The sequence below is a fragment of the Chlamydotis macqueenii genome, chromosome Z (assembly GCF_036417535.1).
Source record: "Chlamydotis macqueenii isolate bChlMac1 chromosome Z, bChlMac1.mat, whole genome shotgun sequence".
Lineage (NCBI taxonomy): Eukaryota > Metazoa > Chordata > Aves > Otidiformes > Otididae > Chlamydotis > Chlamydotis macqueenii.
In genome coordinates, this window is record NC_141593.1 from 190,555 (window position 1) to 206,708 (window position 16,154).

Genomic DNA, 16,154 nt, shown 5'->3' on the forward strand with positions numbered 1-16,154 from the left:
CACTTCATAAAAATACAATATTTTTCTTGTAACCTCCCTGTTATAAACTTATTTTGGAATTCAACTATCAAGATCAGAAAAAGGTTGCAGAAACTCAGGTATGTACAAAACCTGACAGCCAAGAATTGGTCTTTGAAATACATCACAGAATCATAGAATAGTTTGGGTTGGAAGGGACCTTCAAAGGTCATCTAGTCCAACCCCTCTGCAAGGAGCAGGAACATCTCCAAGCAGACCAGGTTGCTCAGACATTCCTTGTGAGATGCCACCAAGTCCTATGCGCCGATTGCCCAGACTCCAGACCCAGGAATTCACGGTGGCTCTTCCAGCCTGTGCATCTTGTTTTTTTTTCTACAGAAATCAAGTTAAAGATGTTCCTGGATCTTCCCTTTCTTTGGCCTTGGATCACGACTAACACGTCTATCTAGATCAGAGAGCTGAGATACGCTGCCTAATGTCCAATCCAATTAAAAAAAAAAATAGAGGGAGGTAGATTTAGATTAGACATCACGAAAAAAATTTTTACAATGAGGGTTGTAGAGCACTCGCCCAGGTTGCCCAGGGAGGTGGTGGATGCCCCATCCCTGGAAACATTCCAGGCCAGGTTGGCCGGGGCTGTGAGCAACCTGACCTGGTTGGAGATGTCCCTGCTCCTCACAGCAGGGTTGACTGGATGGCCTTTGAAGGTCCCTTCCAACCCAAACCATTCCATGATAAAACTGTCTCAGCAGCTACAGAAATATATAGAAATATTCTGTTCAGATATTGAAACACGGATGCTCTAGTCACATCAGCGTGCGATATTTGAATGATTTAAAAATTCTAGAGGATACACTCGTCAGAAGGAAAGTGTGCTTGGAACTGGATGTTCAGCGGAGAGAACTGCAACGAAATAAAAGCTGTATTTCTCTCTTCATACTTTGCCTCATATGAACCTCATACTTACGTTGCTTTTGCTATTTTACTAAAGCACGGATTTTTATACCATGGATTTTAATAAACCACGGACTTTAATACCGTCATACAGATACACTTAATACCCAACTCATACTATTCACCTCTGATGCACCCACGCAAACACACATTCCTTAAAAAAGAAGAAAAAAAAATTATTATTATTTTTTTCAAATCACTCCTCTCTGAATCGTGGCACTGAAATGCCAAGTCTTCTACTGATGGCCATCCAAAGACATCATTGCTAGCGAAAAGCCAGGGGCAGTATTACTGAACTGTGCGTTACAGAATGGAAAGAAACATAAAGGTGTTTATTCATGGTCCAAGGTGTTTACACATAAAATATTTAGCCCAGTTTTTTTTTTTTGTCATAAACTGGCTCGTATGCTTGGATGACTTCCTACCACGCGCTCGACTGCAAGTCTATTGCAATCATAGAATCATAGAATGGTTGGAAAGGACCTTCAAAGGCCACCCAGTCCAACCCCCCTGAAGGAGCAGGGACATCTCCAACCGGATCAGGTTGCTCAGAGCCCCGGCCAACCTGGCCTGGAATGTTTCCAGGGATGGGGCGTCCACCGCCTCTCTGGGAAACCTGGGCCAGTGCTCCACCACCCTCAGCGTAAAAAATTTCTTCCTAATATCCAATCTGAACCTACCTCCCTCTATTTTGAAACCATCACCCCTCGTCCTGTCACACCAGGCCCTGCTGAAGAGTCTCTCCCCACCTTTCCTGCAGCCCCCTTTGGGCACTGGGAGCCGCTCTCAGGTCTCCCTGGAGCCTCTTCTCCACGCTGGACAGCCTCAGCCTATCCTCGTAGGAGAGATGCTCCAGCCCTCTGATCATCATCAGAGTCATCTGAAAAAGTCACCTCCATTATTTACAACCTCAACCAATATTCTGGAATTATTTGGCTCCGTCACCCGCAAGCAACGCGTTCACGATGAGCTCAAGACTCATCAAGGTTGATGTTTTCAACGTCCGTGCTGTGTTTCCCTCTCCGTCCCCCTCTATGCACCACCAGCCTCTCCCCAGCCTTTCTGTCATCATGGTGGAAAAAATGTCACCAGCTGAAGACCTTTAAGGTCCCTTCCAACCCAAACCATTCTACGATTCTAATTTCCCCAAAGCTCCAACTGAATCCCAGCCAATTCCTGTCCCTCCTGCCCCCGGAGCCCCTCACCGGGCTGTGGGGTGCTCTTGCTGCCCAGTTGCGTTTCCGACTGGCTGTGGCTGACTGGGGTGATGTCCTGGCAGGTCTGCATCGGCGAGTCCCTTCCTGCGGTGTCCGTGTCCGTTGGCTTCTCGATGTTCTTCATTTCCATCTCCTCGTGGTGTATCCACAGATCCGGGGGTCTCAGGTCTTTCTGGCTGCCCTTCCTTTTACCAGCGCTGTGGGTTGCACGTTTCCTGCAGCAAAGAAAGAGCAAAACCATCACAGAAGAACATTTTTCCTCTTCAGAAGACCAGAAGAGTGATGTCTCCCCACTGGTGTCTTCCAAGGAACCTCTCCAGTTGTGTCCTTTGAAGGACAGCAGTTATCTTGGTGTGGTCCTACACTTCCTGGGGATGGGCTTGGGGGTCAGTAAGATGGGTCACTTTATCCACCAGTTGACGTAGAAATTGGGGAAAACCACTCTTCCTGGAACAGAAGGGAAGTGGCCAGTTTCACCTTGGAAAGAGTAGAACTTGAGGAGCACCTACATCAAAAACAGCGACTGGAAGCTGCTGAGCCCATTTCTGCCGTGTTCTGCGCATCTTAAACCTCCCATAACCATGTGAGGCATGTTATATTTCTTTAAATATACACCAAAGCAGGATTTTTATTACAATTAAACAAAATACACACTCTGTCTACTCTGAGGAAAAGATCTGCTCCTTACATGTGGAGCACAATGCCTCATTTACAGCCGCAGAGAAACTCTTATCAGAAATCCATCCACTTAAATAAGTCTAGAAGTTATTTTTCTGGCTTATTGTTAGGGTTGGTTTTTTTTTTTTGCGTAATAATCCAAATTATTGAGCAAAATCCAATACTCTTACCCCTGGTTTTTTTTTCCCTTTGTGCATCTTAAAGTACTTTGCGAAAGGAAAAGAATATTCCCGTCCCAAGTGGAAAAGTAGAAATACTTGTGATGTACGAAAAGCTGCAGGCAAATATTTCCTAATTCATGTGCACTTTTAGGTAGAGAAAGAGAAAACCTTGATTTCCAGGGGCACCGAGTCCTCTCAGCGACTCGTTACGCCCATCGCAGGCCCACCCCCAAACCACCCCCTGATGGGAAGGCTCTTTCCCAAATCCACCCCTCGGCCTAGCGTTGCGCGTATTGTTTGCGTAGGCGTGCTCAGACAACTGCCCTCCAGGAAGCATCGTGGCAGGCGGCACGGGATTATTTTACCCCAAAATAGCTTGAGGAAATGTTAAACTTCAAGAAACTCCAATTGTTTGAATCGATTTCTGTTCTTCTGCTACATTTTCTCAGCCCGCTCTAGAAAGCGAGAGATGCACGTCACGTCTAGGTGCGTCACCAAACGTTTTGCTTGCAAGAGGAGGCACAAACACATCCCATAATTTCAAATGTCACCCAGGGCACAGCCCTGTCTCGGCCCTAGAAGTTGATGGCAAGGACATTTTACTTCAGCAGAGACATCCCAGTCCTCAAACCACCACCTGTAGACCGGTCGGTACCCTCTTCAAGGGTCAACAGATTAATTTCAAAACATGATCTTGAAAGTCAGTGGTGGAGGCGCCAACGCTGAGGTTGTTCCAGAGATTTCTTGTTCATAGCCCACAAGAAATAAAAGTGTTGGCCTCTGGTCATAATTACTTCCTAGGTTTAGTATGGTTTTTTTTTTTCTAATTGCCAAAATTTAATTATCTAAAATGAGAGCATTTCAAAGAATAGCAATAAAGACATCTCGATTAACATCTAGAAGAATAATTACGAGAACTTTCATCCAAATCTCAATGTACGACCCGTCTGAATTTAAAAATTAAAGTTGTTCTTTCTGTCTCATTCCAAAAAAAGCCCATAATTTTTATTCTAAACAAGGAATGACTTTCTTCACTTCAGCTTTTTTTGTCACTCGTGATTGAAAGGAATTCAGGAGCGCATAGGAAAAGGTCATCAACAATCAATGAAAACGAATCCTCCCCTGGAATCTTTTGGTTCCGCAACGCAGAAGTTGAGGTTTGGCTTCCAAAAAGACATCTCCCCTCAATTTCTGAGGGAGGCAGGACCTTTGCTACACCAGAGAAACGCGTTATACCTACACGTTACCTACCTTAAAAGATCTATTACGGTCACGCAATCTCAAATAACGACAGCAGAACTTAAGCTGTACTTTCAAAAAAACCCAACTCGCTGGAGAGGAAACTCTTTCTTGTTGTCCGTTTCTAGAGTTTCCAGCACAATTCCGCCGGGGCAGTGACCCCAGCTGCTATACGCATGCTAATTTTTCAAATGCTCCTGAGTGAGATGACTCTTCATTGCCTTCATTTTGCGGTTACATTACTCTGGAGAAAACGCTTCAGGTTATAACAACTCAGCCCAGTTTATTTTTTTAACAACAATTTAAGACCTCTCCATCTGAAGACCTCCAAAATAAACCGTTCTCCTGGGCAAAACACATTTTTACCTGTAAAACAAAGCCATGGGTCGAGACATCTGATCGGACCACCCCGTCCTGGTCCGATCAGATGTCCCTCTTCATGGAGGAGGACACAGAAGCAATGGCCCCGTAAGCTGTAACCACCACCTGCACGCGCCCTGAGCCTCCTCCGCTACTCTTTGCAAAGCACGTTGAAGGCACTCAACAATAAATGCGAACGTTACTTCACCTTAATTATCATGGAGTGGTTTGGGTTGGAAGGGACCTTCAAAGGCCATCCAGTTCAACCCCCCTGCAAGGAGCAGGGCCATCTCCAACCACATCAGGTTGCTCAGAGCCTCAACCAACCCGGCCTTGAATGTTTCCAGGGATGGGGCATCCACCACCTCTCTGGGCAGCCTGGGCCAGTGTTCTATCCTTCTGATGCATGAGCTAATATTTTCTGGGTTTTTTTTTGTTTTTACTCTTAACCTGGCAAAAAAAAAAAAAGGTGCACAGTCCATAGGCTGATTGTTCTGGCATGCTACAAATTGTTTTGTTATACCTTGAGGCCGTAAAAAATTCCCAGAAGAAGCAGAAAAATTCTTTTCTAACTGCCAAAATTTCAAAGCATTTCAAAGAACAGGAATAAAGAACACGGGATAAAGAAAGTGCTATCTTCCCGAATTTTAAGATTCAACTGGGATTCATCTTCTCTAAGATGGGTGGTAGAACACTGTCCCAGGTTGTCCAGAGAGGTGGTTGGTGCCCCATCCCTGGAAACATTCAAGGTCAGGTTGCCTGGGGCTCTGAGCAACCTGATCTGGTTGGAGATGTCCCTGCTCCTTGCATGGGGGTTGGACTGGGTGGGCTTTGAAGGTCCCTTCCCACCCCAATCCTTCTATGATTCTCTGAATCTCCCTTACCGCAGGATCCACACCTTCCCTTTACGCATAACCGGGTAAGTTATTGCACCTGAATCTTCACTCGCATTTTTCTCCCCTATTTTTTTTACCGGCGTCAAATTATCGGAAGGTTTTTATGGCTGATATTTCATTCTCCCCTAGATGGTAGGGCAGAAAATACCTCCTAAGCCACCTAGGTCGTTCTGTGTAACATGCTTTATTGTGCTTGGTTCAGCCAAGTTTTAATTAACTTAAGAAATATGACTTTCCTCCGCTGAAGGCTTACAAGAGATTATTCCAGCTCCTGCAAGTTTTTGCTCTGGGGAAGGACACACGCATTATCCAACCAGACTTGGCCTTTACCCTCAAGATTTTAAACGAAGAACCCGCTGCCAATAAAAGCCTGAATCGAAACTCTTTTTGTCACGGTATGCATCCCTCCAGGCAGGTCAGAAACAAAGTCATTCCCACCGCCAACCTCCGCTTTGAGGAAATCCAGATTTTTTTCCTGTTGTGCGAAATTTAAGATGCATTATTTAATTCTTATAGCCCTATTTTTTTCCCCCCATTTTCAGCGCAGAAACGGTTCATTTGGGGCAACTTGGGTGAGATCCACCTGCTCATAGTATAGATATTCAGAATTTAGACAGGAAATCCAAATCCCACATTTTTAAATCAATGGACAACAATAAGCATCTTCAAACGGCAAGTCTTCCGACGTCTTAGGACAAGAGGAATGATCCTGTGAAGCCTACAGAGGAGGTCAAGGTTGATCAACTCCAACTTGGACATTTAATTTTTGACACCTAATTCTGGAGAGATGAATCTCTCTGCTTCTTTCTCTTGTAATTCCCCTTTGCCCTGTTCGAAACTCAAGAGGGCTTTAGCCTTGATTCGCCAAACTCTACTCAACCGAAGAATTTCCGTCGCCTTCAGATGATGGCCTGATTTTCATGTGCTCAGACTCACAATGGAAGCAGATTATCAAATCAGTTCATCATCCGACTACCCCAGCCCTCCTGAAAGCATGGGCCCTTTTATATCTTTTCAGAGGAATCCTAAAGATTTGTTTTTCCCCCCGTAGTCTTCTATACACTGGGGTTTCTTTTCAAACATATGAGAATTATCTGGAGAACCAGTTCTGGATGCTTTTGGAGACTATCTGGAGAGGATGACGTCCTCCCAAATGTTAGCAGGGCTACATCGCCGGGCACAGGGAAATATATATTTTTTTTCCTTTAAATCACCGGAATTAATTCTGAATTACATTTGACAATACAAAGAACTTAGAGCTGTGCAGGGCAGACTTATCTTTCAAGGCTCGGAGAATTTATTCTGAAGCTTGTGGAACGGGGGACGTTGTCCACTCACCAGCAACGAGTGACACCTCCAAAACCAAAAGATGGAGCCCCACAACGCAGTTCAGTCCCAGAACCCACGTCTGGTCCGCACGCTATTGCCCGCATCTATTTCGAAGCTGAGCACCACCGCCTTTCCCCTCCATCCCCCGATTTGAGAACGTACTTCCTTTGCTGGGCCGAGGAGCGCCTGGTGCAGATGACGGCCACCACCGCCACCACCGCCACGGTGATGACGCCGACGGTGACGATGATGATGACGAGGAGGTTGCTGTTCTTCTGGGGGGTGACGCTGCCGTGGGGAGGGTGCATCTGCCCGATGGGAGGCTCTGAAAGGAGATGGACAACGAGGGGACGGTGAGCGCTGGATTGGCTCCCCTCCCTCTTTGGGAGTCACTCGTTAAATAAAAGACAAATCCTGTCAGGTGGCACCAATTCCACTGAAAAACCAGATGGAGGGTGCAGATGGGTGTCATAAAGAGCTGAAATTTATGTCTTGCTGCATTTCAGTGGCACGGCAAAGAGGAAAATATTTAAGCGGGAACGACTTTTCACTTTTTAGGTGTTAATAACCCCATGTTGGGAGTCAATAACTCCCAGCTCATTTTTGCTATTTTCAGCTGAAAAGGGAAATAGAAGGACTATGGATTTTTTTCTTTATAGCCCGTACCGTCTTGGTATTTACAGGGAAATACGTATCTTGCGCGTGAGCCAACCGGAATGCCCGATTGATTTATCAGTCTCGCATCACATCGTACTTCCTTTATCGCTACGCTTCCCCACGCAACACTTGAGCAGGTAGGACGAGGGGTCACGGTTTCAAAATAGATGGAGGTAGACTCAGATTGGATATTAGGAAGAAATTTTTTACGCTGAGGGTGGTGGAACGCTGGAACAGGTTGCCCAGAGAGGTGGTGGGCGCCCCATCCCTGGAAACATTCCAGGCCAGGTTGGATGAGGCTCTGAGCAACCTGATGTGGTTGGAGATGTCTGGTTGGACTGGATGGGCTTTGAAGGTCCCTTCCAATCCAAACCATTCCATGATTCTATGTAGGACAGGAAAAAGTAGCAAAATTTTGCATTCCCTCCCTGTCTCGGCGGAGGAAAATTATCAGTGTGAGTTAATCAGCTACGTGCTTTGTAATTATTTTGTACTTTCAAATCTCACTCGATGCTGCATTTGAGGGAAATCCTGTCTGTTGTTTCGTTCAGTCACGTGAGAGGACAATGCTTCATTAGGTAACGAAGATGGAGTTAGGAATAAGTTATTGAGAGCGTATCTACACCCCAGCTGGCACTGATCAGGTCCAGTTAATTTTTGTTAATCCAGGGTTTCCTCTCTTTTTTTTTCCATTTTTAGGGCAGAATTAATTAATTTTTAAAATTCTGTATTCTGCAGAAAGCATAAATTGAAATATAACAATGAAAAACGCATTTTATATTTCTTTTTAAGATGTTACTTTGTTTATGTCTCTGGTCTGAGAAATACCTAGAGCATTTCTTACGACGGGACGATCGTATCCAGCGATACGCCTTCGGGGCTACCGCGTTAGCTAGAAATTCGATGGGTAATTTGGAGATCGGCTTCAAGAAAGTCAAAACAGAATACATGGTGACCTGGCCCTACTTTTTGTTAACGTTTCTGGTTAAATCTCCTGGCTGTTTTGCAGCAGATATTTCGCACGTTGGATGGGACTTTCAACAGTTGGGATAACTCTTCTCTAAAAAATAGCGAGCATGCAACCTGTGGGCACGTTGGGTGGCCTCCAAGCCATGAGAGATTGGAATGAGAAAGCACCAAAGAGAAGAAAAGCAAGAGGTTAGCGCTAAAACTTAATTTAATTACGGAGCGCCGTTGGACGGAGCGTGTATTTACCGTTCAGACTGCTCCTGTCAATCAGGTTGGTGTCCACCGGCCAGTAGGACCCATCCCCGTGGCGACCTGTTGGCAGAAAAAAACCGCATCAGACACAGCACAACAGGTAAAACAGTAAAGTCAAGCTTGTTCCTTGAGACAACGACAGTCTGGGAACATTTAAACCATTCAACAGTGCGGGAAAAGTCAGCCCATATGTGCCGGGGAAAACCTGTCATCAAAGCAGGCTTTTGAAGGCAAGTTGAATTTCAGCTCTTTGAGCAGCTTGCCTTGTTCTGTCAGGGTGTTGTTTTTTTTTTTTTTTTTAATCCCTTCTCCAGATGTGCTCGTTAAGAGTGACAAACTAAACTGGGATGGCAGCATCCGTCTGTGCCCTCGCCACGGGTGACGGGAATAATTCCGACAGCCGCTTTCGCACACAAGTGGCTGGAGTTGCGGCAGAGGGACGATGCGGTACAGAAGAATGCGGGCACGTTCTCCTCCTGCTGATTGACTTTCCACCACTGTTAATCAAGCTTTTTTTAATTTATTAAGTGGAAACACTCTTATGAATATACAACTCCACAACTGCTTGCTTTTCTCAAAATTGCCTCTTTTCTAACCCTGGTCCTCTTCCTATGAGGACACCACACGACAAGGCCCAAAACGTGGCCATCTCACCCTTCCAAAGCTAATTATTTTTTTCAATTAAGTCAAATGAGCCTTCCCAAGTGGCACGGCATCAGCTGACCCAGTAGTGCTCTGCTGGGACAGTGGCTCAGGGAAAAGACCTCGTCCGCTGAGATGGGCAGAGGCTGCTGGAGCACCAAGTCAACACCAACTCCATAAGATTTTTTTTTGGCTCTGTCATAGAATGGTTTGGGTTGGAAGGGACCTTCAAAGCCCACCCAGTCCAACCCCCCTGCAAGGAGCAGGGACATCTCCAATCAGATCAGGTTGCTCAGAGCCCTGGCCAACCTGGCCTGGAATGGTTCCAGGGATGGGGCATCCACCGCCTCTCTGGGCAACCTGGGACAGTGTTCCACCACCCTCAGTCTAAAAAAATTTTTCCTAATATCTAATCTAAATCTACCTCCCTCTATTTTGAAACCATCACCCCTCGTCCTGTCCCAGCAGGCCCTGCTGAAGAGTCTCTCCCCACCTTTCCTGCAGCCCCCTTTGGGCACTGGGAGCCGCTCTCAGCTCTCCCTGGAGCCTCCTCTTCTCCAGGCTGAACAGCCCCAGCTCTCTCAGCCTGGCCTCACAGCAGAGCTGCTCCAGCCCTCTCAGCATCTGCGTGGCCTCCTCTGGACCCCCTCCAACTAGTCCATGTCCTTCTTACGTTGGGGGCTCCTTTAGGTTCGACAAACAGTATCTGGGGATGGGGTTTGGTTGGTGAAGGAATGAAGTAAAAATTCTGAAAACTTAGCGCAGGGCAAGGAATTACCAGGAATTACTCCAGATAACATCAAACAACCACCATCTACATCACATCCCTCAGCAGACTGAGCAAAAAAACCCCAATTTTATCACTTTCCTACAGTTTTTCGTTGTTGTCGAGCGCTGTTAAACAACTGCCACGCTCCTCTCCAGAGGTACCTGTATTTCTGCAGATCGTGAAGAAATTCACGTGCGCAACTTTCCCTACCAATTCGGAAAGCATTTTCCGATGAACGACCCTAAATGAATGGAAGATGATTACCAGCAGAAGAGATTCCAACGTAATCATCTGCTCAATCAGCCTAATTGCACAGCTACAACAACTTGAGCCCAAGAAAGCAAGGTTGCAAAATGTTTTGCTGACAAAAATAAGAGAGAAATGTAAGGGATATTGTAATTTTGTTTACCAAGGCGACGCTCTAAAGCAGGCCCGTTCACAGCGCTGCATCGCAGTGTATGAATACGTCGTGACCCCGGGGTTATATTGTGCTTAGGGAACGGAATATCTCCACGGGAGACTGCTAAAAGTTACTATTTTCTATATTTAGCTCACGTTGAGCCTAACATACTGGAAAATTTAGTCAGGAAATGGAAGACTTGAAAAAATTAACCCTGCATGCCCGACTCTGAAGTTTAGCACTTTGAAAATTAACCCAAAAGCGCTTTTCAAGGCATTATATGCGACATTTTCGCTGTAAAATTATTTGTATAAACAGCTGCCGATATAATTTCTGGCTCTAACACGGCGACTGGCACCTGGAGATGCCGTTTATTTGGGACGGCTGCAACACGGAGGCAGCCAGGCAGCAATCAGGGAAAGGTTCGGCCTACGCCGTCCATCTCTGGGCTAGAAATGTTTCTGAAACTATTTACGTTTTAAAACCACCCCAAGGCAGCAGAGTTGTCCGATTTTATTCACTGAGGACAACTCTTGCAACATCTGATCAGAGGCAACTTCACTGGTAAGAGACAGGAATGCAAATAACTCTTAGAAACCAGGATTTCAACACCACCGTTTGTCAGGGATGACCAAGATCGAACGGACGGCAACTCAGCTCCGTTCTGCCATTAAGACATACAAAAATTATTCAAGATTTGGATAAACACAGAAATCTAAGCACTTAGGAGATGGGAGGTCAATCTTGGATGCAAAACACTCATTGCAAGCCAACTACCTGAAACAGTCCAAAATACTGAGAAAAATAACTTGAGCAATAGTCTCATACCATAGAATCATAGAATCTTAAGGTTTGAAGAGATCTCCAAGATCGTCAAGTCCAACCGTCAACCTAACACCACCATGCCTACTAAATCATGGAATGGTTTGGGTTGGAAGGGACCTTCAAAGGTCATCTGGTCCAACCCTCCTGCAAGGAGCAGGGACATCTCCAACCAGATCAGGTTGCTCAGAGCGTCATCCAACCTGGTCTTGAATGTTTCCAGGGATGGGGCATCCACCGCCTCTCTGGCCAACCTGTTCCAGTGTTCCCTCACCCTCAGCGTCAAAAATTTTTCTAAATTTTTTTGTGAATTTTTTTTTTTTCCTAAAAATTTGTGGTAAATTGTAAAAAATATCCTAGCGACAGACTTCACAAATATTCGAAAGGAGAGAAGAGCGGAGGAACGGTGACTAAACAGCCACACATTCAGATTTGGAAAAACATCATGATAACGCCTTGAAAAGTTGCCGAAACTTTGCGATTATTAAAGAGGAGCTGCTGCTTTGAGGGGGAAAAAAAAAAAAAAAAGAAGATGATTTATGATTTCTCAACAGGAGGGTTTTTGAACTTTAATCTATAACCCACGGAAGGGTGTGAGATGAGCCTGGAAATTATGCCGAGCTTAATTACACTTAATGTGAATTATTCAGAAGTGCAGCAAAGAGACTAAAAATTCATTTCATACAAAGAAGCTTGACATTTTAATTGGTCCTTCAGAAAAGAGACAAAACAATTTCCTCTCCTGAAAATTTACATCTTCCTCATCAAAGCAGCAGCCTCAGCCGAGCAGAACTTCATTAACAAGATTAATTATTACGTCAGCGTCTGCCTCATCAGGTGTGCAAGCCAGGTGAAAAGCGCGACCCCCCCCCCCCTCCCCGGCGCGGCCCCGAGGCTCCGGCAGAAAAGGTGACAGATTGAGGGCACCGTACCTTGGTCGTTGGCCATTTTGTCAGGGTGCTCGACTGCAAGAAAGAGACAACGTCATTAGAGGCTGACAGCTCCTCACATCACCGAGCGCGTTAGCGGGGTGGCGCGGCACTGCCGTCCCGCACCAAGGGTGGGTGGTGCAGGAGGAGAGGATGGGTTTTACCGTTCCCTTTTTCAGAGAGCTCCTGGAGAACTGAGAGGACAAACACAGAATCATAGAGTCTTCAGGTCGGAAGAGACCTCCAAGATCATCAAGTCCAACTGTCAACCTAACAACACCACGCCTACTAAACCACGTCCTGATTCTTGGAATATCTCAGGTTGAAAGGACCCATAAGGGTCCAAGTCCCTGCTCCTCACAGAACTACCTAAAACTAAACCCTATGACTTAGGGGACAGAATCACAGAACGGTTTGGGTTGGAAGGGACCTTCAAAGGTCATCCAGTCCAACCCCCCTGCAAGGAGCAGGGACATCTCCAACCAGATCAGGTTGCTCAGAGCCTCATCCAACCTGGCCTTATCTTTGTTTCAGCTTTTTACAAAGGAGTTTAAAACTATTTAAATGTTTTTTTTTTTTTTCAGAAGAACCATAAAAGATAGTGTGATCTGAAGGTCACCAGACAAGACTTCAAAATTCAATAGATATATTAAAAGCTTTTCTGCGCAGCTACAGCTTCTACAGCTTCATGAGCTGGCTGAGGGAATTAAACTTTCCTCGGCTTCAGATGTAGCTACCGTTGCAGAGCGTCACCCAGTCCTCTGCTTAATAAATTAGGCAAGAATCTTAAGTACAGGTAATTGGGGGAAAAGAAGTGATCTGGCAGATGAATCTGGAAATCAAACCTCCACTCAGCCAAACCTTGGCGGTCACCTTTCCCTTAGGACAACTGTATTTATGGAAACATGAAACCTTGCTTGTGACTGCAGTGACCTCCATCCAAGCGCTGATGCTGCTGAGATGCTTCCACGGCACCGTTGGGCGTCTGCCACCTTCTCCAGACGATGGAGGAGGTGAAACCCATGGTCGAGGTGGGTGACACCTGCTTGGGGCAGGTGGTGGGGGATTCATGTTTGGTGCCGGTTATGCCGGGTATAGTTTTCCTTGCCGATTTCGGCGCGATGGGAATATCTGAGAGCGATACCGAGCTCAGCCCGGGGCCTCTTCCTCCCTCACAACTGATCCAACTCTTTCATTCATCCTTGACATGATGTCTATCAACATTTCTTTTTGGTTTGTACGTATTGACGTAAAGTCTTGTGCGATGCCAATAAGCAGAACGCCACTCTTTTACTAGAATTAAAATTTTTCTATAATTTCTCTATATTTTTAAATTTCTTTTTTTCTATAATTAATTTTTTTTCTATAATTTTTCTATATTTTAAAATGTTTTATTTTTTCTATAATTAAAAGAGCTCAGCACTCAAGAAAAGTCTGTTTAAAATCCCGAATAGCTACGGCCAAGCAGAAACAAGCATAAGCACATTGTTTTGAAATTTGCTTGTTTCTGTAATAGATTAAAAAAAAATTGCCGACAACTCACTTAAAATATTGAGGAAATCCTCCTTGCTGTCTGTCTGTCACCGGTTCATTTATCCACTCGTTAGTTGTCACGGTTCAATAGGCAGTTGCAAACGAATTTCAGCCTAATTATTTGCTTCTGCGACTTAAATTTCTGAAAATTTATATGCCGTAAAAGTCCACACATTATTTGGGCACTTTTTGCTTATAAATATTATATATAATATTTACTGAAGTCAGTCTTACACTGAGTAAGAAAATTCTTAGTAACGATCTCAAATTTTTGCCCAAATTATATATATATATTAAAAAAAAGTGCTATATTCAACCACATTTTATCCTATTTCAGGTCTCTAAGAATGCGCGTATCAGATTCTTCATGCTTCGAGTGATAAACTTAACCAGCTAGAGCACTACAAATAAAAAAAGCAGATTCTCAACTGATGCAAACCGTCGCGGATTGCTTGAAGCTCGCAATTTTCATACGCTACGGATTTGCCCGTTTGCCGGTATATTCTCATCAGCGGAGCTGAGGTGGAAAAGAACGGAAACTCATTGCTCCGTGGGAGTGTTATTTACTGCTAAACGCATCTCGTTCTCACAGATCGCTACATTTTCCCTAGGAAAGGGAAAAGTCCCTAGAAATACTCCCGTTGCAACGACAACGCACGCAACGGCTTGGTTTCCTTGGAGGAGCTTGAGGCGCTAATAATATAGGAAATGAGACAGCGGGTGACTTAGCGGCTCTTTGACGCTCGCGTAGTTCCTCGTGGTTTATAACTCCCTCTCACCGGGACATAGATTTGCCGCACGTTACCGTACGGCGCATCCACGTAATAATCATTACGGGCAGGAAACCACCATTTTTGCGTCACTCAAGACTTCAGAAAGTCTTCTCATCTCAAGCGTGGGGCTGGATTTGTCAAAAAGCCCGTTGAATAGTATGGAACACGACATATTTAGGGTGGATATCATTAAATATTCACGGCAGGGTAGTAGATATGGTCCTCGTCGGCTATTACAAGACGTAACGAATGTATAAATTCATCTTTTTGATATCTGTTGATGCGGTCTGATCTAGGATTCATTTCCCAAATGAATTTTGCGGCATTTTGTGTAAACATTACAAAGTAGGTGCTATCAAGTGCATTAATCTCTCGGTTGAGTTCGCTATCTGGGTCTCTATATCTTTTTCATATCTCATTAGTCTGCGGTTATTATATTTGGATGCCTCGACTCATCTTCAACTCGGTCTAACAGACTTCTCCCGCTCGGCACAAACCGCGAGCGTGAAATTAAGTTGGCACCGTCCCCTCGATAGAGACGAAGCGCCTGCAAAGCGCGCTCTCTTCCCGTTTCGTGGCGGTGGGAGAACGAATAATCAGGATCTCACCAATAATTCATCCCAAGTGAAACACGACTTGGACAAGCGAGTCCCACAAATCTGGGCGGGCGGTGATAAGCTCAGAACAAATTGAGACAATTTTTCAATTTTTTTTTCCCCGATTCACACTAATTCATGAAAACTGTTGGATGAGGCTTTTCACTCCCAGTCTGACCAGTCGATCGCAGGCTTTAGAGACATTGATAGCAAGGAAATAAAGGCCAAGCTCTCCACCAGTGCTGGGAGGACATTGGTTCACTCATCCAAAGCCTTCCTTAATGGCTGAAAATGGAGTTTCCTTCCTTCAGAGGCAGCGGAAAAAGGGAATTTGCCCTTCACATAGAGGTTTGCTGAAAGATGAACTCAAAGAGAAGTTCTCTCCCAGCAAACAAACAAATCCCACCAAAGGGAATGATGTGGGGATGATGGGTCAACCCTTCTCTGCAGTCGTTTTGCTTGGTTTTTGTACAACTCGCGTTCAATTGAGTCACTTAGAACTGATTAAAAAAGAGCGTGAACGCTAATTCCAAGCCTCTTAGGCACAGGTTTGAGCCTGAATTTCCCTAATTTCCCTCCAGTCGTGACTTCTCAGGCCCAGCCTGCGCCCAGTTTCAACTACCTTCTGCCAGGATGTTATTTTTATACACAAATCCCCGGATTTTCTCTAGAGAAGACACAGCGATAACGTGCTCTTCTCATCCGCCACGCTTCCTTCCCGGAATAGGTTCTCCGTCGATGTCATTGGAGGTTTTTCATTAATTACACTCCTTTTGAAAAGTAATTTCCTACCTTTGCGCAAACGAATGAGTGACAGTTAAAACATGAGGAGCGGAGCCGCGGCGAGCACCTCGCTTCCCGCTCGCGGGAAGATCGCTTACATCTTTCCAATTAGCAATTTCTGGGTAGATCACGTCAAGGTTTCACACAGGTAGTGAGGAAGAGAGAAGATGAAGATCTCTCCACGTTAATTTGAAATTGAGCCTGATATAAGTGCAG

At 45.1% G+C, this 16,154-nt stretch overlaps 1 protein-coding gene across 2 annotated transcripts in view; it reads right to left on the minus strand.

Moving 5' to 3' along the window:
* Window positions 1–16,154, minus strand: part of LOC147596216 (netrin receptor DCC) — a 356,938-nt gene that overhangs the window by 19,357 nt on the left and 321,427 nt on the right. For both annotated transcript variants that reach the window (XM_086770507.1, XM_086770506.1), the window contains exons 21-24: window positions 12,257–12,289; window positions 8,686–8,751; window positions 6,976–7,138; window positions 2,139–2,365 (exon numbers count right to left, since the gene is read on the minus strand). In XM_086770507.1, coding sequence (XP_086626633.1) covers window positions 2,139–2,365; window positions 6,976–7,138; window positions 8,686–8,751; window positions 12,257–12,289 — 489 coding nt within the window. The remainder of the gene's footprint in view (window positions 1–2,138; window positions 2,366–6,975; window positions 7,139–8,685; window positions 8,752–12,256; window positions 12,290–16,154) is intronic.